Genomic DNA, 26,385 nt, shown 5'->3' with positions numbered 1-26,385 from the left:
CCTGTCATAAAAGGAAATCAGATTTAATAAGCAGGACTTTGCTGTCATGAAGCCGTGCTGGCTGTGACCAATGACTGCGTTGTCTTTCATGTTTTTTTTCAATACCTCCCAGAATAATCTTCTCCATAACTTTACCAGACACTGAGGTGAGACTGACAGGCCTGTAGTTTCCAGGGAACTCCTCCTTGCCCTCCTTGAAAATCGAGATAACATTCACCAGCTTCCAATCAGCTGGGACCCATCCAGATTCCCAAGCCACTCAAAAATCGTCAAGAGGGGCTTTGAGATGACATCAGTAGCTCTTTGAGGATTCTGGGATGAATCCCGTCAGGCCCCATAGATTTGTAGGGATCCAGCTGGAGCAGCAGATCCTGCACAATTTCAGAGTCAGCTGGGCGTTGATGATTCTCTCAGTCATGGTCCTCCAGCTCAGGGCACTGAGACCCCCATGGTCCATCATCCATGTTGAAGACAGAGGCAAAGAAAACATTAAACACCTCTGCCTTGTCTCTGTCCCTGTTTGGGAGGTGACCATCCTCACCCTGTAACGGGCCAATGATATTTCTACACTGCCTATTGCCATTAATATATTTGAAAAAAATCGTTGTCCCCAACATTTCTGGCAGCTGCAACTCTAGCTGAGCTTTGGCCGCATGAATTTTCTCTCTACAGTGGCAAGCAGAATCTCTGTTCTTCCCCTGTCACTTGACCTTGCTTCCACTGAGCATACATTTCCCTTTTATGCCTTATTTCCAAGAAAAGATGCCTACTCAGCCAAGCCAGCCTTCTGCCTGACCTGCTTGATTTCCAGCATTTGGGAATTGCTGCTCCTGTGCCCTTAGGAGGTGATGTTTGAAAAGCGACCAGCACTGATGGACCCCAGCACCTGCAAAAACGTTTTCCCAGGGGACTTTACTTACTAGTTCCCTGAGCAGCCTGAAATCTGCTGTGATCATGTTCAGAGTTGAGGTTTTACTGGCACTTTTCCTCCTGTCAACAGAGATTTGAAATTCAGTCACCCTGTGGTCTCTGTTGATGTCAGGTGGCACATCTTTCCACTTTATATTCTGTTGGCTGTGCTGTTTATTCCCTCGTGTCTCAGTAGACCTTCCCTCTGACCAAATCATCATAAAGATCACAGTCACATCATGGTGTGTTGTAAAAGGTATCATTTAGCTGGGGAGAGGATATAGTCTCACTATTCCACAGAATGGAACAGGGTCATAATTTTCTTGATCTAGCACCACCACTGTCAGTAGTATGCAGACAGAACAATTAAACCAAATCAAGTATTTAAATTCAAGAAGCTTTTAGTTGTGTTCGCAATGTTGATCAAATTTGATCAAATTTTTGTAATTGAAGTTCAGTACATCTTATTTACCCCCCCGCCTTTGAGTGAAAAAGTAGAAGTAATGAAAACTCTGTAAGTTAGGAAATCAGTGCCTCTACTTTCTTAAAAGTTATGGTGGTTAGTGTTAAAAAGAATAATTTCATCTGTCTTTCCCTGGGCAATAACAGAACTGAGGAGAAAATTTATTTATTCCCACTTAGTAATAGCTCAGAAACAGATGCTTTGCAAAAGAATTACTCCAAGAGATGACAGTTAAATGCACTGTTGCCAAAACGGGAAAATGAAGTTATTAATGGCCTTTCTAAAAGCAGGGTTGTTTAGATTGCAAACTCTTGTGATGACTGCTACATTTCTGAAAAAATGCTTGAAAAAGTTGGCAGATGTATCTAGGGGGAAAAGCAGGAAACACTTTAAACCAAAACCCACCTACACTGTGTGCCCTGCTTTTATATGTATATGGATCAAAAGCAAATATTTTACCTGAAAGTTTCAGCATTCAGGGGTTTACCTTCTTGAGGAGGACAAATTATGGATTGTGGGAGAATTTATTTCTGTAAAAGTGATGAAAATTTGGTTGTTTCACAAACATTTTACAGATATAATTTTGTGTTTTAAAACATCAGCTTCGGGTTTACTTTAGGGACATTAAGTAAATATTTTCTTAATAACAAAAATTATGTATTGAATATAATTGATCTCCATGCAGCGCTACAGACTGGGGGCAGAGTGGCTGGAGAGCAGCCAGACAGAGAGGGACCTGGGAGTTTGGATTGACAGGAAGCTGAACATGAGCCAGCAGTGTGCCCAGGTGGCCAGGAAGGCCAATGGCATCCTGGCCTGGATCAGGAACAGGCCAGGAGGACCAGGGAAATGATTCTTGCCCTGTACTCAGCACTAGTGAGGCCACACGTGGAGTGCTGTGTCCAGTTCTGAGCCCCTCAGTTCAGGAAGGACATTGAGGTGCTGGAGCAGGTCCAGAGAAGAGCAACAAGGCTGGTGAAGGGACTTGAGCACAAGTCCTGTGAGGAGAGGCTGAGGGAGCTGGGGTTGTTCAGCCTGGAGGAGGCTCAGGGGAGACCTCATCACTCTCTATAACTGCCTGAAAGGAGGTTGTAGCCAGATGGGCATCAGTCTCTTCTCCCAGACAACTATCAGTAAGACAAGAGGGCATGGTCTTCAGCTGTGCCAGGGGAGGTTTAGGTTAGATATTAGGAAGAAATTCTTTACAGAGAGGGTAATCAGGCATTGGAAATGCCAGCTTTGCCCTCCTGGACACTAATGTCAGGGATATCTTCTCAAATGTTTTTTGTACGAGGGTCAGGAAGCACATAGTCTGGTTCAGCATCCATCCATCCATCCATCCATCCATCCATCCATCGCACCTGCAGTGTTGCACCATCCACACACCATTATCTTGTCCTTGGTCTTTCAGTTGAGCACGATGTTTCTTCCACAAACTATTGCATACTGGTTGCTGAAGCTAACTAGCTGCCTGAGAGGCAGCTGTGCTTTCTCTGTGTGTGACATTTCAAAGAAGAGGACAATATAAGAATTTTTTTGACACCCCTTATTTTGCAAGTAAATATGTCTACTGGTGGTTTTGTGATAATACTCATGGTGTACAGTTGATACAGAAAAAAATTTGCTTTACTCAGTTTTTAAAATAAGAACTTTTCACATTTGTTTACCAGAACAGTGTCCAAGGAAGGATTGTTAGAGTAGGCTTTTTGTAGGAGAAATAAGTCCTTTGGGCCTGTTCTTGATGAGAGATTTGTTGGAGAAAAAATTTCAACTTCAAAGTGGAGCATCTGTCAAAGGAGAGAGGAGAGGGGAATGCGTGTTTGCACAGAGCCTGGAACAGTTCAGTAGGTACTTGCTTGGGCCAGAAGGGATCTTGCTTTGATCAGAGATACCAAGATGCCTTTAAATTCAGGCAAACAGTGGTGCAGGACTGGTGTAAAACTAGAAGACATCTTGAAAACCACTTGTATTTACTGTTTGGGGGGTTTCTGGTCATTTTAAAAACAATACTTTTCCCACCCTTATTAACAATTCCTAGTAAGGCAAAAAAAATACTTCACTTGACTCCCTGATAGAAATATGGTGTTTGCAAAATTGCCAGACACCTACTTTACTTTTATCAGCCACTGTCAGTGAATACTGCAACAATAATAGCAGTAATAACAATACAGGTACTGCTTTGGAGGGCCAATAATTGCAGAACTGTTACTGCTATACAGCTTTCCCCTCCTATTTTTTTTTTTAAAAGAACAGTGCTGTGATGTAGCTTTTCATCCATCTTCAAGTGTTTGCACGTCAAACCTCTAGCAACGTGATGAAAACCCTTTCTGATTCTGTTGCCTTCCTCTTCTCTAATATTCCTTCTACAGATCTCTTTAAATTATTTTGCTTTCCCTGCAGATTGCTGGTTGGAGCTCCTCGGGAAAAGGCCTTTCCAGCCCAACAAGCCAACAGAACAGGAGGACTGTACAGCTGTGACATTGCATTTCCAAATAAAAATTGCATACGTATCAAATTTGATGAGGAGAGTAAGTTTTTCAGTGCTTTTATTTTTAATTTAAAGAGTTGTCTGATTTTTCTTGTTTGATGTCCTTTCCAGAGGCAGTGTATCAGACAGTTGCTTCTGGGAATTTATACGTAACTCCTTTTTGCATCAGAATAAGTTGTAGCTTAATTGCTAAGATAGTATGAGATACTTAAATATTGGTAGATTCTTACTCTTTTGTAAATTGATGTAACATGAAGTAGTAGGCTAGAAGTGTTTATTAAAATGGATATTGTTAGTGATAAAATGTACAGACAGTGCCACCTGCAGACTGTCTGGTGTTCTGTGTGAAGTACTTCTCCTGACAGACTTCAGAGAAAAAGAAAAGTAAAAAGAAAATGTAGTTAACTCTTAATATTTTAAGTTGTATTATGATACTTTGCAGCTGACCCGAAGATGGAGAGTAAAGAGGACCAATGGATGGGTGTAACTGTCCAAAGTCAGGGGCCAGGAGGAAATGTGGTGGTAAGTGTAAAGGACTAACTTATAAAGACATTTGAGGTCTACAGTAAATGTTCTAAGTGGTCTGTGTTTCTATGCAGCTTGCTGAAAGGTAACTTGCCTAAGTTTATTCCTGTGATTCCTTGTAGGTAAAGACATAAATGTCTCCTTAGCAAAGTAAGGCACTTGAGATTGTAAGAGCTTTAAATTAGCCTCTCTTATAAAGAGATTTAGCCTCTATAACCTTCGTAACAATCTAGGATGGACAGTTTTCAAGGGTGCCAGTTATTTTTTGTCATATACACGTTGTTTCTTTTAAATATCGCAGAAATAGGGAAGAGTAGTGTAGGTCATAAAAGTAGCAGGTTGTCATCAGTTTGTTTTCCAGGACGATTGGGCTCACTTTACCTTTCATCAGGGACTTTGTCTGAGTTGCATCTGTGATGTGGTCATTACACTGCAGTAAGACAACTAACTATTCTTTATTTTATACAGTACAGAGATACTCTTTATTTTATGCTAAACAGAGAGAAAAAGCTTTTGGGAATTACCAGAGAATGTTATTTTTTTAAAGTCTTTCTCAGTTAAATAAACCTCTCATGGTGCTGCAGGATACCAGCTACATCATAAAATACGTCGGCAGTGAAGCTTCCCCATCTAATTATATTTTTGCAGGTTAATGTCACTGGGTCCAAAACTGGAAGCAGGTGACTTCAGCATGTGAATCTGGTTATTTAAGGGTATTTAAGGATATAGAAGCAGTAATAACTAGGTTCCGTCTGTCTTAGAACCTAAGGGGGAGAAAAGCAGATGTAAGCAGTCCTGTTCATTAACTAATTGTTCATCAACTAATGCTGTCTTGTCTTTTCTGAGAAGGAACTTTTCTTTGTGAGTGCTAAATGGGAAATGCACTTATTAGATGAGATGTGGGCAACCTGCAGGTCACTGTGCAGCAGGACAGTACTACAGTGCTCTAAGTGTGGAGCAGCTGGGTGTTTGCCTAATATTAAGGCCTTGATAAGAACCATAGAAAAGGTTTGTCAGCTGAGAAACCTGACTTGCTTATGCTCTTCACACACCTACTACATCTGGCTCTGCAAGGAATATTGCTGGCAAAGGGGTTTGATTGTTCACATTTTTTTTATAGTGGTTTGGCAATTACACTGCTTAACCCAGTAGTTATTCATCCTTTGTGTTAAATATTTGATTAGAATTCTGTTCCCAGGGGAACAGTCTAAAAGGATAAGGAACAGGATGTGCTTAGTGCTGCAGCTCTGTCCCAGTGACAGTTACCCTGTAAGTGGAACATCCAACATAGGAAGTAGGAACAACTTCCCTTCCCTTCATTGGTAAAGCTCTCAACCTCTGTTTAGTGGCACTTTTCTGGAAGGGGAGAGTTCTGAATGGTCTCAGGTAGATGGTAGTTGAACCAGCTTCTCATGTCCTGAACAAGCGTGTAAGTCATTTAACTCTGAGAGATGTTTGGAAACACAGACACTTCTTTCTTTGCGTGAGAGAGAGTGGTTCTCTCCTCACTTCTTGAGAGGGTTTAGGTATCAGGAATGGCTTCAGGGATTTAACCATGTGGCCTTCCTTGACCATGAAGCTGGCTGCTTTGACTTTGTCTGTAGCTGCCCAGCCTTTCCTAGCCCAATGTTGCCCCCAGGAAACATTGGACTCTGCATTGCAACAGAGATACGTCTACAAGGTGCCTTACAGCATTGTCGGCATGAAGGATTGCTGAAGGAGACCAGCCTTCTTGGATGACTTGCATACAACATACAGAAAACATCACCTATTATTTCTTCTGTCTTGCAGACCTGTGCACATCGCTATGAGAAAAGGCAATATGTAAACACAGTGCAGGAAACCCGGGATATCATTGGAAGGTGCTATGTGCTGAGCCAGGACCTCACTATTAAGGATGATATGGATAATGGAGTTTGGAGTTTTTGTGACGGTCGTTTAAGAGGCCATGAGAAGTTTGGTTCCTGTCAGCAAGGTGTTGCTGCTACTTTTACTAGAGACTATCATTATATTGTGTTTGGTGCCCCAGGCACTTACAATTGGAAAGGTATGACTTGGCTTCCTTCCTGCCTACCCTTCCCATTTCCTCTGAGGCTGCTCTCAAGGGTTGCATCCAAAGTTTTACATTTTTTTTTTTTGTTTTTTTGGGGATGGGGGAGGGGATAATAGGGATGTAATGATTTAACCCTCTTTTCACAAAACGCTATGCCTCTGTATCAAAATTATTTACTGCAGTTTCTTTAAATATCCTTGAAGTATATGAATAGATAATGGAACTTTGCACATTTGTACAGCAATTTTTTCCCTTGTAAGTCTAATCTTATGGTGAGATTGAGGGCTTACTTTGACAAGTGGAACAAATCACTAAATTTTTAAAAATTATTTGACCAGCCTTTTTCTGCGTTTGAGCAAATGTTAGATAGCTACACTGAGATCTTTATCCTGCAGTGTTCTCTACTTTATTCTTTGTGAAGTCTGTGAACAGTAGTACTTTCCAAATTAAATACTGGAGAGTTGCAGGAAGATAACTGAACAGAGCAATTCGACATATATTCATACCTAAATCCATGCATATCCATGTAAAATTTCATGGATAATCTGTCTAAGAGCCAAGTACTGTGTATCATCCAGGAGATATTCCAAAACTGAGGGGAAAAAACTATAAGATATTCTCTGTTAGTTTGTGTTGAGAAGCATCTAAATGGCCAGCTCAGTCTCTTGAAGTGATTTTTCCCATCACACTTCATTACACCAACAGCTGTGAATTCTTCCCTCTTGAGAACATCTGATCCTCCAACCACTATGTTTTTCCACCTCGCACACCTGTGCCTGCCACCTGAACCGTGCAAAATCGTTGAGTTAAGCTCTGGCACAAGGTGTACTTTAGTGAAAACTTAATCTTCCACGTATCTGTCAACAAAATCTGACCAAGCTGAAACAGCATATTGAGTTCAGACACCATTTTACTTCAATTGCAGAGAAGTGCTAGGACAGTCCTAAGACTACTCTTCTGTATAATGGAAAAACATGTTTGTGCTTGCCAAAACATTAAATACGCCTGTTGATAAAAGGGAAGCACACATTTTATTGAACAATAGCTCTTTCCCCTTAAATACTGTTTCTAAATATACCACTGTTGTTTGTCATAGCTGAACAGTAGTTTTATTTTTTTTTTAAATTCCTGTGTACTTATCTCCCTTTTAAGAGAAGCTTTATGAGGCTAAGAAACGATGAGGGTAGTTTCTGACCAGATTGGTTTCATGTGTGTTTGAGAATTTTCTTAGTATCCCATGTTTTCCAGATCATTGTATGGCCTCTGTAGAGCAGCGTGAGCTGCCACACAGATAGAACAGAGAGAGAATGCTGTTCTCTCAGTGCACTATTCTGTGTTTGTCCCATTTTAACAGCACTCACTATCTCATTCAACGTAATTGATATAAGTTGGGAACCATTTATCTGTTATTTTTCTCACCATTCATTTGCTTTTATTTTATCATTTCATTTTTTCAGGGGTGGTTCGTGCAGAGCAAAAGAATCAGACATTTTATGATCTGGGTATCTTTGATGATGGGCCTTATGAAGTTGGTGATGAGAGCCGCCAAGATAAGAATCTAGTTCCTGTTCCAGCTAACAGTTACTTAGGTAGGATTAAATACGTATGGTAAATCTCTTTAGGCCTCTTAAAAATTTATGATCCCAGTCTGGTGTGATGATACAAAATGGGAGCAGAAGATCTTTCATTGTGGCCCTGAAACATGTTCACCATTTTGGATAATTCACATTTATGGGCCAGTTTTAAGTGTAAGATGATACTGCTGAGGTACCTGGAAGAGCTGCCATTGTAATGTGAGATTCAAGAGCTGTGATGAGGACCTACAGAATCTCAGGGAGTGATTATAATCACTGTGATGGTTCAGTGCAGTGTGTAGATCTGTAGTCCTTAGTCACAGGGTCTCTGGTGTGTGCTATCAGAAGGCTTATCAAAATTTGAGTTTCTGGATGTAATTGTTAAGACTGCAGATTTTCTCTCCTTGTAGATGAGTGCAATTCTTTTATTCTTCAAGTTTTTAAAACTCCAATGGCCTTCTTACAGACCTTTAAAATATCGTCATATAAATAGTGTTTATATTTTGTGTGTGTGTTGCAGGAGGTGAGTGTCTTGTCTTTTGTGCACTTACAAAAGCAGAAATATGTCTTTAGGCCACTGGATCTTTCTGTACACCAGTGAGATACATTGGTGCAAAGAAAAGGCTATGCTGCAATTTTGAAAAGGCTTTCAGTGTAAAGAATCTTTCTGCACTGGTGCAGATTTCTCTGTTTTGATCCACTGCTTTTGGCGTTTGCAACAAATACGGTTTTGGTAACTTGAGACTGGAATTTCTGTGTGAGTGGTGGAAAGCTGAACAGATGGGAAGGGCATTGCTAATCTAAAAAGTAAAAGCAAGTCAAGAAGAGAGCAAACTTAGAGCTACACATCTGTTAGGAGAAATAGAGCATGAACTTCTGTTAAATATCAGGAGTAATTATTGGGTGTAAAGAATAGCAATTAAAAAACCCCATCCTAAGAGCTTAAGTTAGACAAGCTGATAGCATCTTCTGGTGAAATAAGAATTGGTAAGGTGAGAAGTGCTGTGGAGGTAGGTGCCTTTTGCTGCCAACAGTCATTCTGACTTTTTGCAGTTTCATAACAAATACATTTATCTCCTAAATGTAAATGCTGCCTTTGATTTGTCATAATCAAAACCACTTCCAAGCAAGCCAGCTCTTCACTGGCATTTCTGTTCCCTCTGTTCAGACAGTAAGTGAACATGGTTAGAGGTGTTTTGCTTAACTGCTGTTTTTTTCTCTTCAATCTTTCACTCGTGTTTACAGGTCTTCTATTTTTGACAGCGGTATCTGATACCCATCCAGATCAGTTTGTGTACAAAACATTGCCTCCCAGCACACAGGTGGACAAATCAGTGGATGTAATGATGAATAGCTACTTAGGTTTGTGACCACATGAAGTGGCAGCATCTGGTCAGATATAATCTCCAGACCTTTGACACGATCCTCTCCCCTCTATCCCCTCTCATCTCAAATACATTGTAAGCAAAGCATGTAAAACCAGGGATTCAGATGAAGAGGAGATGGCAAAGTAACCAGGCTTCAGAGAAACACTGATCTGTCATGCATTTCTCCAAACCCTCTCATCCCTCCCCCAGCTGGGACTCCCTCAGTTTTTCTGGAACTGTCTCATTGTGAATTGCTGTAATTGAGAGTTCTCATAGTAGTGGTGAAGTGTTTCAGAAGGGAGACTCCCATCTGCTGGCTGGTATCTTCCTACCTTGCAACATGTGCAGTTTTCAACTTTGGCCTTTGTTGCTATATGTTGCTATATGCATTTAACTTGGTTTTTCATATTTTAAAAGGTATTGATTTTTATAAAGAATAGGTAAGACTAAATTAATTTCAACATGTCCTTTAGGGCTGCACTAAATTAATATTGCCCATTTCACCATTACTGTGTAAGCTGATTCTCAAATACTGTGTACATCATTCATGTGGAATACTTTGCTTGTGCAATACATTTTGCATGTTTGCAACAGAACGATATTGACTTGTACTTATAATTTTGCCAGAGGTGAAATACTTGAGCTATATTCAAGTGGTAAGGTGGTGTCATTTCTAAGCTGATATGTTTAAAAATGATCTTATATTTGGTGTCCATGAAAAGCAGATCCAAGTGAACAATAAAATTATACATTTTGTGGGAGAAATACTTGAATGTGTGGAGGAGTGTCAGTTTGTAAACTTGCATCCACAAGTCCAAATAAAAATGGAGAATTCCCAGCCATATCCCATATCTTACTGTATTTTAGATAAAACTTGTATTCCATGTACCACTTTAATATAGCAGGGGAAATTTTTATTTTTTGTATTAAAATGCAAGCTGTTATTTAGTTTGTTTATATTTTATTTCTTTCTTTGGTAAAGGTTTCTCTTTGGACTCTGGTAAAGGAATTGTCTCCCAAGATGAGATGACTTTTGTGTCTGGTGCCCCAAGAGCCAACCACAGTGGAGCAGTTGTTTTACTGAAAAAAGAGAAAAATCAAAGAGCACTTTCACTGGAGCACATGTTTGAAGGAGAAGGGCTGGCCTCTTCTTTTGGCTATGATGTTGCTGTCGTGGACCTCAACAGAGATGGGTATGGCTGTGGTTAACTCCTGCTGGCTGTACAAAGGATAACAATCTTGCTTATTTCTGCTTTGGTTTTCACATTGTAAGTATAAGGAATGCCAAATCACACCTTCCACGTTTTGCTGGAGGAAATGGCAAGCATCTTGAAGAACCAGTCAGGACACAGTCTATGTTTCTAATTATAGAAGAGAGTTTTATTTAAACAATTAGTGTAAACAATGAAAGAAGGAACCAGTCTTATACGCAAAGAAGACCCTAGATAGAAGATCCTTGTGTGCCACCAAAGGAATGAACCAGCTTGTGGTGTCAAGTGGGGCTGTTGCTCAACCAGTTTAATGCATGTTTTGGTCTTTGTTCAGCAGCTCTTTGGGCAGCTGATCTTTAGCCCACAATCTGATCAGTTACTTTTCACAGTTCTTCTGCAAAAGCACTGCTTTTTTTTTTTTTTCCTTTTAATTCTAAGATGGCAAGACATTGTTGTGGGAGCCCCGCAGTACTTCGACAGAAGCGGAGATATCGGCGGCGCTGTGTATGTCTACATCAACCGCCAGGGCAAGTGGGAGGGAGTGAAACCTGTTCGCTTGAATGGAACCGCCGACTCCATGTTTGGGCTTGCAGTTGAAAACGTTGGGGATGTTAATCAGGATGGGTATCCAGGTAGGTGGAAGACATTGACAACAACAATGTACGTGACCGTTTTGCTGATGCCAGACTTGAAACATCTTACCCTTACTGTGATTGCACACGGCAGAAAGAGCAAGAATGATTTTAGATGTTGCAACTTACTTTCAACAGATATCGCAGTCGGGGCTCCGTATGATGGTTTTGGCAAAGTATACATTTATCATGGATCCAAGAATGGAATAAATACAAAACCAGCACAGGTAAGGGAATAACCTTTAATATAAGTAGTAGTCTTGAACAAAATTAAAGAAATGATAGGGCTATCCATCTTCTCCATTTCCATTACTATTAGTGGGGTGGTGGGTATGCAGCAAAGTCACAAGACCCTTCAAAGATTGCACTGCTGACCAGAAGGATTAGGAATTCTTGATATTAATACATATTTTTATTTCTGGGGCCGTCCTTTAGCACTAATAGTATGTAGAGAAGGAAAAAGGCATGTAGATGTATAGTTTTGGATTTTGAAAAGTAAATCTGGTGATTTGAAAATAGTTTCTTGGGTTTCTCTTTTACTATGACACTTTCTTCTTAAATAGAAAATGTTCATGCCTTTTTAGTTTTCAGGACCACTGTGTCCAGTTTGGAAGGTGAGAATGGAACTTGATTGCACTCCCTAGAATACTGCTAGAATACTTTCTAGAATACTTTTTCAGTTTCAAGTGTCTATAGTGCATAAATACTGTGAGTAAAGATAAACTAAGCAACATCTCTATGCATACGAGTAAGTTCTGGTACTCACTGCTATTGCAAAGTAACTTCTTGGAAGAAAAGCAAATCATCTTGGCACTTCAGTGTCATTTACCTGAACTGAACACAGAGATCCTATTTCACAGGTTCTATTTCATTGTTTCTCTTCCCTTTCTTTTTTTTTCTGGCCATAAGACAGTTATATTCAGTTATTTCACTTTTATAACTTTTAAATGTCTGAATTTCCTCAATCTGTTTGTTCTTTAGATTCTTGATGGTGAAAAAACAAACACCAATTTCTTTGGTTACTCTATTGCTGGAAACATGGACCTGGATAAAAATTCCTACCCTGATATTGCTGTTGGTTCCCTTTCAGATTCTGTAAATGTGTACAGGTATTATATACAGAACCTTAACTAATTACACCGAGGTTTTGATTTTAGTTTTTTAAAAACAATTTTCTTAGTAGTAACAACAAGCTGTTGGGCCTGGAGTGTATTTTTCCTACTAGAAGGTAGAATTCAGGGTCAGAGGGGAGGCAGAAATTCCATAAATTGGTTTATTATTTTATCCCCCTCTTTTCCTTGAGAAACTGCCTTGCAATCATTTCAGGGTAAGAGGGTGAATGTGGACAGTTCCTGTGAAATGCTGGTGTGTGCAGTATACCTGTACCTTAGCTTTGCCCCATGGTAGCTTGCATGCCTGTCCTTTAATGGAATTTAAGGGTGAGAAGTAATTCCTTTGCCTTAAGGAGAAGTTAACAGATATGTTTGCTAGTGCTTTTGTTTGCTGCTGTTATATAATCTAACTGTGCTTTACTGAAGATGGAACAAAGCAAAACAGAACCAACACCCACTTCCATAGCCAAGGATCCAAACCAGTGAGGCTGAAGCCTTGTGGAGGTTATACTGGGGTCCACGAAACAGCAGTGAGGAAGCCCTGCAGATAAGATCCTTTGGGATTTCTGTAGCACATGCCTAAATTAGGGATGAAGTCAGTCTTTTGCAGACCTCTGCTTTTTTCCAGTTTAACATACTGTTAAGCTGAATCACTAGTAATGGGCAGGAAGAGGACTCTGTCTCATCATCAGAGCTGTGAATGCTGCCTCAAGTTCAGGTGGTTGCTGTCAGGTCCCAATGGAGGAGGAGCAGAAACTTCAGAACTGGTTATCTGGATTTTGGGAATGAAAACAACTTTTCAGGCAGAAAATCCCATCTCTAAAATGTATAATATCTGTGGACATAATAGTAATGTTCTTGAATATACTGGAACAGCACCCAGGAAAAGCAACTCACATGAACAGAGTAGGTGGAAGAGCAGTTGATTAGATTATTAAGTGTTCTGCTTACTCAAAAGGAGCTTTAATCTTTTGCTGATAAGGGCAGGATAGAAACTTTTACCAAGGTGAGAATAAAAGCCTCTAAGGTGACGAACAGTGAAAGGGGTGGCCCAGTTAAATGGAGGAGGTGGCTAACTGCCTACTTTAAACAGGCCCTAGGTGCTTTGATGAGAACAGGATCAGATCATTCATTTGGTCATGTGAAATGTCTTTTCTTGTCCCTTCCGAAAAGGGAAGTTGTGAGGCTGAATTAAGGTAACAGCCTCCATGCAGAGGAATTAGGCAATGAAAACATTTCCCACAGCCACCCAGGCTCCACATTAAAGCTGTTGTGAACGTTAATCTGAATGAACTTTAGTACCTACAGTTGTTCACAGGGGCTGAATTACTGTTGAGGTAGAAACCACCACTGAATTTTCTGGTTTTCATAAGTGTATAAAATGACAACCACAACATCACCACATTAGCTAGCCTGCTTCCCTGTCAGGCATTCAGTACAATGGTTGTTCTTTGTTGCTTGCTTTGCTTAAATAGTTTTCTTTTGTTTCTAATCAGTATCAAAGCCAAAATCTTTTTCTTGGGGTGTCTTTGTTGCAAATCAGTGCAGGTGTGGAGGGCATCTGGGATTCACATGAATTATTTCATTAATCTTAACAGAAACTTCTTTTTTATATGCTTTCTTTTTATTCCCCATTTTCCCTCAAATGAAGATCACGGCCTGTGATTAGCATTAGAAGAAACATTACAGTACAGCCTGACAGAATTGATCTAAAGAAAAAGAATCCTGAGGACCACAGTGAGATATGGTAAATAAAAAAAATTATTCTATCAGAAGCCTTGGTGTATTGAGTTTTCTGTTGCCAAAATTCATTCAGTGGCGATGTTAAAGTGAAGAGGTATGACAATTGTGCAGGTTAAGCAAATGTATCTGCATTTTGACTTCCTGAATTTCTTACAACTATTGTGCTAAAGACAAGGTGTGGAATATGTTCTGTTCATAATGTCTGCTTTTGAAAATTACTTTTAACACAAATATCTGGGCTTGAACAGCTTTTTCTTGAGTAGAGACATAAGAGCAAATGCCAGAAAATTTTTCTAATTGCTTATTAACCATTTTTTCTTGCTTTGTAATCCAGTCTAGTAAGCAGCAAATACCATAGTCACAAGACTGATAAGATCAGTGAATGCACTATTAAAACTTTTCAGTCTGTTGGACCATGCCTTAGTAAAGTTAATATGAGTTTCTCCGTACTTTTTACAGGATGGATGTGAAAGCATGTTTTAAATATACTGCAAACCCCAGAGATTTAAATCCAAGAATAAGTAAGTTCTGAAGATAAAGATTTTTGATCTGTTTGTCACGTGATTTGTTTTCTTTTTTTCTTTAGAGCTTATCATGGAAGAGTAGTACTCAAATTGTAGTGACTCAGATGGGGACTGTCAAATTTAAAATGTGACTCATTACTAAGGTCAGATGTTGCACTATCTGTAGTTGGTCATGCTGGTGTGTTAAGCTGTTCTGTGGATGACAGAAACTTTCTAACTGCTAGTGAGTAAATGGCTGCCATACAGACCCAAACCATTTTGCCTCTCTAGGTTACTACTGCTTTAGACAATAGTTTAAAAAGCCCATTTTATGTATTGTTAGTAAGCATTATTTCTTATTGTAGGGTTACCCTATAAAACTGTGTCCTGTATTCATGAAAATGGTTTTGTGGAGATCAGTAACTGAAATAAAAAAATTTACGTTAGTAGAAGACTGGAAGACTGTGCCACAATTATAGTCAAAAATGTAAAGCACTTGTTACAATGGTGCTGTTACTACCTCTTGGAGAACCATGTAGGATTTTGAGAGGAAATTAGAATTTTAAGCCCAAAGCTCATTTTCCTTCTGTGTTGAGTTTCTCCATTACTTGTAAAATCTGAAGGATGTGCCTGAATGAGGTCCTGGTCCATCAACAGGTCAAGTGCTACCAGCTCTCAGAGGCTGCTCCCTGTGTCCATCTGTGAGTGGCCTGGCACACTCAGTGCTGTTCCCATCCGTGCAACATTGAATTGGCTTAGTAAAGAGAATGATTAAAACACGCACCGAGTTCAGGTCTATCAAAACATGCCTTAGCACACAGCTAGAAAGCTCTAGTCACACTTGTGCTTTCAGTGTTAAAATTAACAGTGTACTCTGACCTCAGAATCCTGCTGGCTCTCAGGTGCCATTTGGGACACAACAGGAATCCCAGACAGCCAAGTTGGGATATTTACATTGTGGTACCTCAGCCCTCTGCTGGCTCTGCAGCAGCAATTACAGCTCCCCTGTAAAGGAACGGTGTACTTTGGGAATAACAGGATTTGGTTTAGAAGTTTGCTACAGGTCATGCATGGGGTACCTGGCCCTTGACTGTGGTGGGACAAAACTGACAGAAAGTTTTGTAAATAACTGAAAACAGTTTGTGAAGCCCAGGACTGGCTGAAACAATCTTCCAGAATAATGCTCTAAGATCATACCTGGAGAAGTTAAAGTTCTTTTTAATAAGGCAATGATTCTTTTTTTGTGGTGACTTATTTTATTTTTTCACACAGAGATCAACTATACATTTGAAGTGGAAAACGAGAGGCGGCAGCTGGGCCTGCCTTCCAGGGTACGGTTCAGTGACCACTCGTCTGATCAGTTTACTGCAAGTACAACCCTGAGGGGACAGAACTCATGGGAGTGTGTGACTACAAAGCTTGTACTACAGGTAAGGAAGAGTATTTTATTTCTTTTTCATTTAGATCCATTTAAACCAAAAAAGTGCTTTTTTTCTTTTTCAGCCTCATGGAAGGAATCTTTGTATATAATTTAAAAGCCACATGCAATATAAAGCTTCAAAAACAGAACCCCCCCATAGTTTAGTACTTTACTATTCCCTGCACACATGCTGCTTCCTCCTGTTGCTTTTCTTGCAAAGTATGTATAAAAGTTGTAGCCACTGCAGCATGCTCTGGAGGTCAATAGAGCTGAACTGATTTCGAACAATAGAGAGGAACTAAATGCCAGAAATGGAGAGCTGTTTCCAACAGAAGTAATTGTTACAGAATTTAATGGTGTGACTGTCTAGGAAAAGAATTTTAACCCATGGGTTTTGGAGTGAATGAATGGGCAGGGCAAGAAAGCTTGGTGTGTGCTCTCTTGACTTGGCTGCTACACTGCCCGTTAACGGTGGCGTTGCTCCAGGAGCTGAACAAACTCCTTCTCTGTGGCTCAGCAGGAATGAGTCCTCCTCCAAGGTTTCTTTTGACCACAGCAGATTAAAGAGCTTGAATTTATGCAATAGAATCATAGAATGGTTTGGGTTGGAAGGGACCCTTAAAGATCATCCAGTTCCAACCCCCTTGCCATGGACAGGGACACCTTCCATTAGACCAGGTTGCTCAGAGCTCAATCCAACCTATTCTAATTTTATTTTACTGCTGGAGTGTGAATTTTCCCTGCCTGAATTACCATCTGTTGTTCCTAAGAATTCTTAATGGTGAGAGAAATCATCAGATTGGGAAGCCAGGAAAAAGAAAGACAGGCTGTGCACTTTGTGTTCTTGCATGTGTTTAGAAAATGCTGTTTAGAAAAAGCTTGGTTTTGTGTTGTTTTTCATCTCTGCATTGTATACTAACTATGCCATTTATTTTAATATTTTATTTAATATTTTAACAGGAAAAAATTAAAGATAAGCTACGTCCCATTCCAGTATCAGTCAGCGTTAAAATTGCTGGCCTGGAGTCTAGCTCACCGTCCACAAGAAAAGAGAGTGCACTTCCAGATCTTATACCAATTCTAAATTCAAATGAATCTGAAACAAAGACCACAAAAGTAAGCCTTTGATATCACATATTCATATGAATCTGCACATCTATAAGTAACTGAATTTTAAAGACTGTAGAAAGCTAAATGATGGCCAAAGGAAACAACTGGGGTGGCACTGGACTTGCAACTACTGGCTTATTATTTTACATTTTGTTCTGAACTTGTTAGCACATGTTATGAACTAGATCCTGCATTTATTTTGCAACAAAAGTGAAGATGGCATAGCTGCTAGGGTTTTTTTTCTCTCCCCAGCAAGTTTAGGAGGAAATGTACTTTTGATTAAAAATGGAAATCCATTGTCTCCTGCTGTGAACGCTTGTCTCACATAACAAAATAACATACAGTTTAATTCTTCCACTGGATGTTGTAACAGCCTTTGAGCAATGACTGCAGTAGTGATGTAAAAGGGAGAGAATATCTCAGTTAAAAGTTTGCATTTCCTCAGTGCTCACTGAAGAATCAGACTTAAAGATATATTTCCTTATTAGAATTCTCACTTAGAATTATCCAACTCTGCTTTTTAGTTACATTTCAAGTTCTAAATTACCAAGATCAAGGGCTGTATATCTCACAAAGAAAAACTCGACAGGCAAGAAGTAAGAGTCAGGTGAAAATCTGACCTCTGTCCAGGAAAGTGTCTCTGAGTTCCGTGTAGATGCTTTATGCAGTGCACTTTAGAAATCTTGTTTTAAGCTACTATCATATGTCAGGCAGTAAAATTGCTTTGGTTTTATTTAGGTGGAGTTCTTAAAAGAAGGATGTGGAGAAGATAATGAATGTCACAGCAATCTGAAACTTCAGTACCGGTTTTGCACTAGAGAAGGAAATGAAGACAGGTTCACTTCTTTACCGCTGTAAGCCTTGATTAATGCATTGCTAAAGTTCAAATTATTAACAAGTGCTTAAAAGAACTTTTAGGAGAGAGTTCTGGGAGAGAGAGCAGTTTTCTGTCTGGCAAACACAACCCAGTGTAATAGTACTGATCTGTCAGGAGGAGGAAAGAGGGGAGAGAGGATGAGCTTGAGAAGAAAAGTGGTACAGAGTCAAATGGATACAAAGTGGCCACAACTGTGCAGGTGTGGACTAAAAGAAAAAAAAAATTGACACTGGAGAAATGAGATTCTAAACCAACCTTGCAGTAGTTTACTGTGTGACACTGTTTTGTAGATGAAATTTTATTGTATGACAACTCAATATAGTATAGTCTAGTAGCCCAAGACAAGCAGTTACAGAGAAATAAACAGAGTAACCATTTCACTGTCACAAACATCCCCGCTGCATCCCTCCTCCCTGGAAGGCCAGTGAAATTAGAAAAGGGGTAAAACAAACAGAAGGAGGTGTGTTTACTCACTGTCAACAGTCAGTCACCTTTAGCAGTGAGGGCCACACCCTGACTCAGAAGCCAAAATCGTGCACTTTACAAGAAAAAAGGAGATCAGTAGATTGATTTGGAGAAAATTCATCACTAGTGAAGGTGAATCAGATGAAAGTGCTGGTTCAGAAATACTATAAACTTGATTACTTGAGGGATTTATCAGTCTGTTCTGTCCTGTTAACTGCTGGCCACTTTCAGAGATGAAATACTGGTCTGGGGGAAAAAAACTATGACTGTTCATGTGTTTATATTCCTTGCTAATACAGGAAATTCTATTCAAGTAAACCATGAGAAGAAGCAAACTTTCATACGCATTTGTTTTCCTAATGCACACAACCCTGCATACTCTTGTTTCTGTAGGGAAAACAATGTGCCAGTGCTTGTTCTGAAAGATCAGAAAGATATTGCCCTGGAAATAACAGTGACAAACAATCCATCTAATCTAAAAAATCCACAAGAAGATGGTGAAGATGCATATGAAGCTAAACTAATTGCAACTTTTCCAGACAGTCTGACGTACTCTGCATTCAGGGAGATGAGGGGTTATCCTGTAAGTATTTTAAAGAGAAAACATGTTAAAAAATTTTAAATATTTTCAGGTAATTTTAATACTGATAAATGTATTCTGTTCAATCAGGAAAAACAGCTAACGTGCGGTGCTAACCAAAATGGTTCTCAAGCAGAGTGTGAACTTGGAAATCCTTTTAAGAGAAATTCCAATGTAAGTTGCAACTGTTTTACTCAAGTTGTAAAATCTCATTTCTGACTGCGATTGTCCAAAGTTTCTGTGTGCTGTAACTGAAAATCTGATTTGGACCTGTCTTTTTAACTCCAGAACTTGATGGTGCATTTTTATAATATTGCATATATCAATATATTTTACAAAGTGTTTATATATTTCATTATATTCTTTCTTGTCTAGGTAACCTTTTATCTGATCTTAAGTACCACTAAAGTTAATGTTGATACAACAGATTTGGACATTAACCTGAAGCTGGAAACGTAAGTTTTCTTGGTGTTCATGCACATGCGCTATGTTTTTATATACAGTCATAAACATTTTGAATACATTTGTTCCTTTCACAAAAGTAATTTAATAGTAAAGTGAAAACCATTACATTTGTAAAATAAACACCATTGTTTCCTTTTCATTGTAGAACAAGCACTCAAGTTAATTTGACTCCAATTACAGCCAGTGCTAAAGTGGTTATTGAATTGCTTTTATCGCTCACTGGGTAAGTGTTGATAGCATAACAAATGGGGGGTCTGGGGACAGTTCTGCTGCAGACTCATATAAATCTGACTGTTTTCCTTCCCCACCCCCACCTGAACAGAATTGCTAAGCCTTCTCAGGTATATTTTGGAGGTAACATCGTTGGTGAGAGTGCTATGAAATCTGAAGATAATATTGGAAGCCTCATAGAGTATGAATTCCGAGTGAGTATTTAGAGAATGTCAACAGCTGCTTTTAATCAAATGCACAGCTTATCATTTTATGCGTATGAATACTTGGGGAAAAGTTGATATATTTTGAATTGGCTTTCTTTGTACCAAATTCCTGACTTTCTTTAGGCTTTGCTATTTTATGGTCATATTTTGAGGAAGTGACCTGAGTGTCTGTACACTTTTTTTTTTTTTGTGGAGCAGTTCATGCATGTTCAGTTGTAGGGCATAAACCCCCTACAGGTAGGGAACAAAAGTTAGAGCAGAACCTGCCTGTGGCCTGCCCAGGCATTGGCTGGTGCCCACAGACAGTGAGTTATGGGCACGTGCTGCCTGCAGGGCTGAGCTGGCACATGGAGACACTGCAAGAGCCCCTCTGGGTGTGTGGCTCTATTCCACTGGTTTCGCCTTCTGCCAAATATAAATCAAGAAGACTAAGAGAAAAATTAAAGTCCATCTCCGTCAGTCCTTTACTTCCTTCTGTACCTGCATGCATGTATTACAGTAGCAGGAGTTAGAATGTCTGATTTAGAACTTGCTATCATGAATAGTAACACTAGGCAAGAAAAAAAGAGGTTGGGAAACAACTTTCATACTTATCAGAGCAAGAGCTGGTTATCTCTGAGTGTCAGAGTTCCTCATAACTTGCAGTTTGCCTCAGTTATGTAACTGCATGATTTGTTAATTCTAAATTGGAGTTGTCATTTCACACGAGAAGAGATTTCTAAAAATCAATAACTAAAAGTTTATGTTAGGGAGTTTTAATCCTTACATTTTTAAGTCCTGTATTTACTTGCTATCCAAGTGTGCTACTTTTAGTATATGCTTTATCTTTGTAGTGCTTTGACTGCCTTTCATCTGATCTAAATTTCCTGCTAGCTGCATGCTTAAAGCTTGGCTGAGTCAATAATGTTTTCAAGAAAAAAAAATCCCTTTAAAAAGTATTTCACAGTTTAAAGAACGTTTGTTTTAATAGGTAACTAACTTGGGCAGACCACTGAAAACATTTGGCACTGCTTCCCTGGACATCCAGTGGCCTAAAGAAATTAATAATGGCAAATGGCTGCTTTATTTGATGAAAATAGACTCCAAAGGCTTGGAAAAAGTCTCCTGTCAACCTGAGAATGAAATCAACAGTCTGCATGTTGTGGTATGTTATGTTACCCTGTCTTCTGTTTGTGAATTGGTACAACATGAAAGCACTCCACAGCATGTGATAGTAGGGCATATCAGAGCTTGCTCCAGAAGGATTTATTTTTTTATCTAAAGAAGCTCACAAGTACAATACATAAACAATGTATCAAAGATTAAGCTTATTAGGAGGCTTCATAACAGCTAATGAGGCTAATATGCTAAAGGGTAGATGCTGTGGTGGTGTGACTGTTTTTGCAATGGGCTCTCCTGGCATATGCTCTTACACAGATGAAACTGTTGATTGCTCTAACCAATTTCATCAGCATTATTGAAATCTCTTCAATAATAAAAAAACCTGAGTTCTTACTCAGAAAACAATAAATAACTGTAAACATCTCCCCAGCCTGGGGGAATTCTTTGTAATTTTTTAAAGACAAAGGGCTTGCACTTAAATTTACTTATTTACAACGAATATAATAAAAAGAATTTCTCAAGCAATTTTTATAGGCCTGAATTGTGCCTATCTAGCAAGATCTTTTTCCTAAAACCTAAGCCTTTTTTTCTTTTTTTCATATAATTTTAAGATCATATGGGAGGAGTTTTATTTTCCACCATTAAAACTGAATGTACATAAATCCATTCTTGTCAGATCACTATATTAATTAATATAATTTTTACTGAGTGTAATTACTATACAGTTCAAAAAACCCTGCATCTGTCAGCACAACCTTATTCTTTTAGCGTAGTACCATTAATACCCTTTATCTGGAACAAAAATGGAGATAGCATTGAAGGCTTTATAAATCTAAACCTCCCCTTGCCTTATTAAAGAAAACAGTCAGTTGGCCTTTCTTTAGGTAATCTCAAATTTTAGTAGCTGTCCCGACTCTACTATTAGCAATAAATGAAGGTAAATAGGGATATATAATAATGTCACTTGTGCTGATTTTGGAAGAAGAAAACACTGAACTCTAGTTTCACTGGTTGTATGGGGTCAGAATTAAAAGATTCTTATGATAAACGAGTTTTTACTTTTTTTTTTCCCCCCTTTTAGGAATCCCATAACTCAAGAAGGAAGCGTGAGGTTGCAGAGAAGCAGATCACGGACAGCCAAGCATTTCCTTTATTCGCAGAAAGAAAACACAAAATCTTGGTATGTAGTCTTGGGTCAGATATGTCCCCCTGGACTCTTAAGAGGGCTCTTCTGAGTTTGTCAGGGTGAAAGAATTTATCTCTGTCTTGTTTTTATCTTACATCCAAGTACCAATGCTTTTAAAATTTGATTGTGTAGATTATCTACTGATGAGAGAGAACTAGGAAAGAATATTTGCATTGTTATCTACATTAAAATAAACAGGTAGTAGTACCTTCATGGTATTTTTCTATTGCTGTTAGTACAAACGGATACTGGTTCTTGCACGTAAGTATGATGCATATAATCCAATTTTTAATCTTGGGGCAAGGTTTAAACAGTCTGTGAGAATGTGATCTTATTTACATGTAGAAATTTGTAATTGCAGGACTGCAATGTAAATGCACGGTGTGTGGACATAAAATGCCCCTTGAAGGGTTTAGACAGCAAGGCATCTATTGTCCTGCGTTCCAGACTGTGGAACAGCACTTTCTTAGAGGTAAGTCTTCTTACCTGCAATTTTTGAAAGGTCAGAGTTCTTTCCTGTTCTGTGCCTGATACCCATATTTTATTTTGGAACAGGACTTCTCCAAAATGAATTACCTGGACGTTCTTGTTAGGGCTTCTATCAGTGTTCCTGCTGCAGCTAAGAACGTTAAACTCACAAATGAAGTTGCTCAGGTAGGTTCAGTGTTTAGTGCTAATCATGTATTATGGTTGTGATGGTTCCAGCTTATCTCAAAAGACCAGGAAACAAACAAATTTAAAACAAAACTAGCTTAAAGTCTAACTTTTTAACCGAGTTTTGAATTACTGATCATTTTTACCTTTTAATTGGGTTGGGAAAATTCACTACCATATTGAAATGGTACCAGTAGATCTTCTTCAAAAACATTTTGTAGAAGACATCTTGTTAGAGATAAGACTGTATACGTTGTAGCTTTATAATTACACGTGGATTTTCAGAAATGCTCTTTCCATCTTCATGTATTTTCTGTCCTTTAAGGTGCGTGTTACTGTCTTTCCTGCAAAACCAGTAGCCCTTTATACGGGAGTACCTTGGTGGATCATTGCGGTGGCAATTCTTGCTGGAATACTGATGCTTGCACTGTTGGTATTCTTGCTGTGGAAGGTGAGTTTTTATTCATCTGGCTATTTTTTATTTCCTGCTCTGTAACTGAGAAGATAGCAAACTAATTAAGGAAATGATTAAGTATTTGGGACTCAAAATAGGGCAAAACTGCTCAAACCATACATTATTAGTTTCTCAATTTTGCAGCATTTGGAATGAAAATGGTTATATGGACAGACTTATGTAATTTTTCTGTTTTCACATCCTCAAAAGGAAGTATTTTGAGCTCTGGCAAAACTCAAGACAAATGTTCAGAGACCATAGCTGGATACAGCTAATGAGCCTCTGCAGTTACGTGTAAAACTTCATGTGAGCTGTTCACAAATGCTTTAGCAGGGCTATGTTCTCATAACATTAGAAATACCATTAAACTGATAGTAGATAAAAATAACCAAAAGGTACAGTAATAATACACAGCCAACTGTGCTGGTGAATTTCTGTAGTATGGGCTTTTAAAAAATCTTAGGAGGAGTAAATAAGTATGTATAGCAAAAGGTTAACAATTTGAGAAAGAAAAAAACAAGTACCTATTTTTCTAATGACCTTTGTAAAAATGCCAACTATTTGTAGTCCCAAGTATAACAGAACAGCTTTTATTCTTAGTTTTTACAGGGTAGACAGTTAGTATTTGCTGTTATGGGATTATTTTAGAAGGTTATTAAGGAAGAAGAGGTGAAGAAGACTATCCTGTCACTTTTTTCCGGCAAAACTGCAGCAATTAGCTTTACTGAGGAACTACTATTTGCTGCATGTTACTTCTCACAGGATAGTTATGACTTCCTTATTTTCTAATAAATGCCCAGCTGCTCCTGCATATGTTCCTGATGAATTAATACTTCAGGTAGGCTGTTAGGTTTTAACTACTGGTGTTTTACTTCACATGAAAATACAAGCATTTTTTACACGCACACACAGTGTAAAATGCTGCTTTTGATGACAAACACTGTGCTGTATTATGAAGGACAAACATTATACTGCAAAGACAGATACATAATTAATTTAAGGTAAAAGCTTGTGCTGAACAGGCCAAAGCAGTAACTGGTTTTGTTCTACCCTTTGTTCTTGTCTGTCCTGTGCACTGGTCCACAAACAGCTTTCTAGGCTTCTTGGACATACTTTATTGTACCTTTTCTTAAAAAAATCCAAGCAATTTATTACAAATTTACCAAAATGCCTCTAAAATAATATTGTCAGGTTATTCTGTTAATAACTTGTGTTATTCTGTTACTTTATAGATCAAGTTAGTCCAAGAAGTTCTCAGATCTAGAAACAGCTGAGTTCTTGTTATTTTTTTTTTTTTGTTGTTGGTTGGCCTGTGGAGGGATAAGAGGAAGACAGTTCACAGAGTTAATTAAAGTTAGTTTTAATAGGTTTGACATCTTCCAGTCCACAAAAATTGACTAAATACCTTGCTTCCTTGTAGTGTGGTTTCTTCAAGAGAAATAAGAAAGATCATTACGATGCCACATATCACAAGGCTGAGATCCATGCTCAGCCATCTGATAAAGAGAGGCTTACTTCTGATGCATAGTATTGATCTACTTCTGTAATTGGTAACTGATGATATTTTTTAATTTTTAGCTGTGGCACATGCTATGGTTGCGGTGGCTAACTGTGAAGCTTTTTCTGCATATGTTCTATTAACTTTTGGATTTCAAACTGTTGTACTTGCTTGCTCATGCTGTTGATAGATTTTCAGCCTTTGGTGCATGTGAACACACACAGGTGTTTACCTTGGTCTAAAACACTTCTTGTTTATTTCTTTAGGAAACATACTGTTCTTTTGCAATGGGGTTTAGTCTTTTTTTAAATTTATGTTTTAACACTACAAGTGAATCTTCAAGCTTGCAAGATGGTAATCAACACTGTAGAGTTAAAATGTAAAGATATATAAACGTGGATGATATATGAACTTGCTTTACTAACCTTTAGTGCATGCTAAAAGGTACACGTTGCTTGTAATGAGAGGGGTTTTCATAATGAGAATTTACTGCATGGAAACATCTGTTTTACTTGAGTTCTAAGGTACACTTTTCTAGGAACGCACTTTGCTGAAGGTACTAGATGCTTTATACTTCCAGAAACCTTTATTCAAATTAAGATATCACATGCTTGTACATTATATCAGTAAGTGATGCTTGGGATCAGGGGGTGGGGAAGAAGTCTTAATGAATTATGTCAAAACAGTGTTTAATGAAATCTTAACTATGAGATCGCTGAAGATTTGGTCTATGCTCACTATAACTTTTTTTAAATTCAGTTCCATGTAAGTTCTAATACTAAAAAAACCTCAAACTGCCAACCAAACAAAATCAAAAAACCCAGCACTCTAAACACTATGAACAAAAAGACCTTGCCACTTTAATCTTCTCTTACCCCCAGCAGTACCTAGTGACAGCTGGATGGCACAATGTCTCTTAACCCTAATCTTACCTCAGTGATCTGTAAGCACGTACAGCTGAGTGTCTGCCCATCACGATCTTGGTAACATGGTGGCCATAGCTCCATTTTGTTTTGAAAATTTATTTCAATCTGTTCCTCTATATTTAAAATCAGTTTTTACAGTGGCTTTGGATAAGAAATTGCAGAGCACAAATAAACTGTACAGGATTTCATCTAGAGTGATTTCCCATGGCAAAGTAAGCAAGACTTGTGTTTCTAATACTGCATATGTGTAATTAGTTCAGATGACTATAGCTGAGATGGTGCTTTGAAAAACAAGGCCCTAGTGTAACTTTTCTTGGAGGTTCTGGAAGTCTTTTTGTAGATTTTTAAGGGTAAATCATGTCACCATGCAGGAAGTCACTGAAGTACATAGTTACCTTTGATTCAGGAGAAGCAGCTTTCCTGAACTGTACCTACTTCATTGTGTAGCAGTAAATGCTCTCATTAGATGAATGAACAGCTTTGTACTGGAGGGAATCTTTTTAAGGTATTAGATTACCACCATATGGCCAGACTGTGCCATTTGTCTTCAAGTGCTGCTGGAATAACTAATGTAGACCTGCTGCCTCACATTTTTACAGCTACGTATGCTACATTTTTGGCTTACATATTTT

At 38.7% G+C, this 26,385-nt stretch overlaps 1 protein-coding gene across 7 annotated transcripts in view; it reads left to right on the top strand.

Moving 5' to 3' along the window:
• ITGA6 (integrin subunit alpha 6) overlaps window positions 1-26,385 on the top strand; it is a 139,658-nt gene that overhangs the window by 111,098 nt on the left and 2,175 nt on the right. For 6 of the 7 annotated variants that reach the window (XM_017837572.1, XM_017837563.1, XM_017837546.1 and 3 more), the window contains 23 exons: window positions 3,773-3,900; window positions 4,303-4,382; window positions 6,177-6,432; window positions 7,896-8,027; window positions 10,362-10,572; window positions 11,029-11,222; window positions 11,361-11,449; window positions 12,204-12,331; window positions 13,986-14,081; window positions 14,537-14,598; window positions 15,853-16,010; window positions 16,961-17,116; window positions 17,849-17,964; window positions 18,846-19,035; window positions 19,123-19,206; window positions 19,408-19,487; window positions 19,643-19,720; window positions 19,820-19,922; window positions 20,905-21,078; window positions 22,117-22,215; window positions 22,583-22,693; window positions 22,777-22,875; window positions 23,201-23,326. In XM_017837572.1, the coding sequence (XP_017693061.1) occupies window positions 4,314-4,382; window positions 6,177-6,432; window positions 7,896-8,027; window positions 10,362-10,572; window positions 11,029-11,222; window positions 11,361-11,449; window positions 12,204-12,331; window positions 13,986-14,081; window positions 14,537-14,598; window positions 15,853-16,010; window positions 16,961-17,116; window positions 17,849-17,964; window positions 18,846-19,035; window positions 19,123-19,206; window positions 19,408-19,487; window positions 19,643-19,720; window positions 19,820-19,922; window positions 20,905-21,078; window positions 22,117-22,215; window positions 22,583-22,693; window positions 22,777-22,875; window positions 23,201-23,326 (2,811 nt within the window). In that variant the 5' untranslated portion in view covers window positions 3,773-3,900; window positions 4,303-4,313. Of the gene's footprint in view, window positions 1-3,772; window positions 3,901-4,302; window positions 4,383-6,176; window positions 6,433-7,895; window positions 8,028-10,361; window positions 10,573-11,028; window positions 11,223-11,360; window positions 11,450-12,203; window positions 12,332-13,985; window positions 14,082-14,536; window positions 14,599-15,852; window positions 16,011-16,960; window positions 17,117-17,848; window positions 17,965-18,845; window positions 19,036-19,122; window positions 19,207-19,407; window positions 19,488-19,642; window positions 19,721-19,819; window positions 19,923-20,904; window positions 21,079-22,116; window positions 22,216-22,582; window positions 22,694-22,776; window positions 22,876-23,200; window positions 23,327-24,749; window positions 24,880-26,385 lie in introns of all 7 variants that reach the window. The other variant, XM_017837538.1, reaches the window with a different exon arrangement.

Source organism: Lepidothrix coronata, unplaced genomic scaffold (assembly GCF_001604755.1).
Source record: "Lepidothrix coronata isolate B3197 unplaced genomic scaffold, Lepidothrix_coronata-1.0 Scaffold7, whole genome shotgun sequence".
In the NCBI taxonomy this organism is placed as follows: domain Eukaryota; kingdom Metazoa; phylum Chordata; class Aves; order Passeriformes; family Pipridae; genus Lepidothrix; species Lepidothrix coronata.
This window is presented reverse-complemented; position numbering and strand designations above follow the sequence as displayed.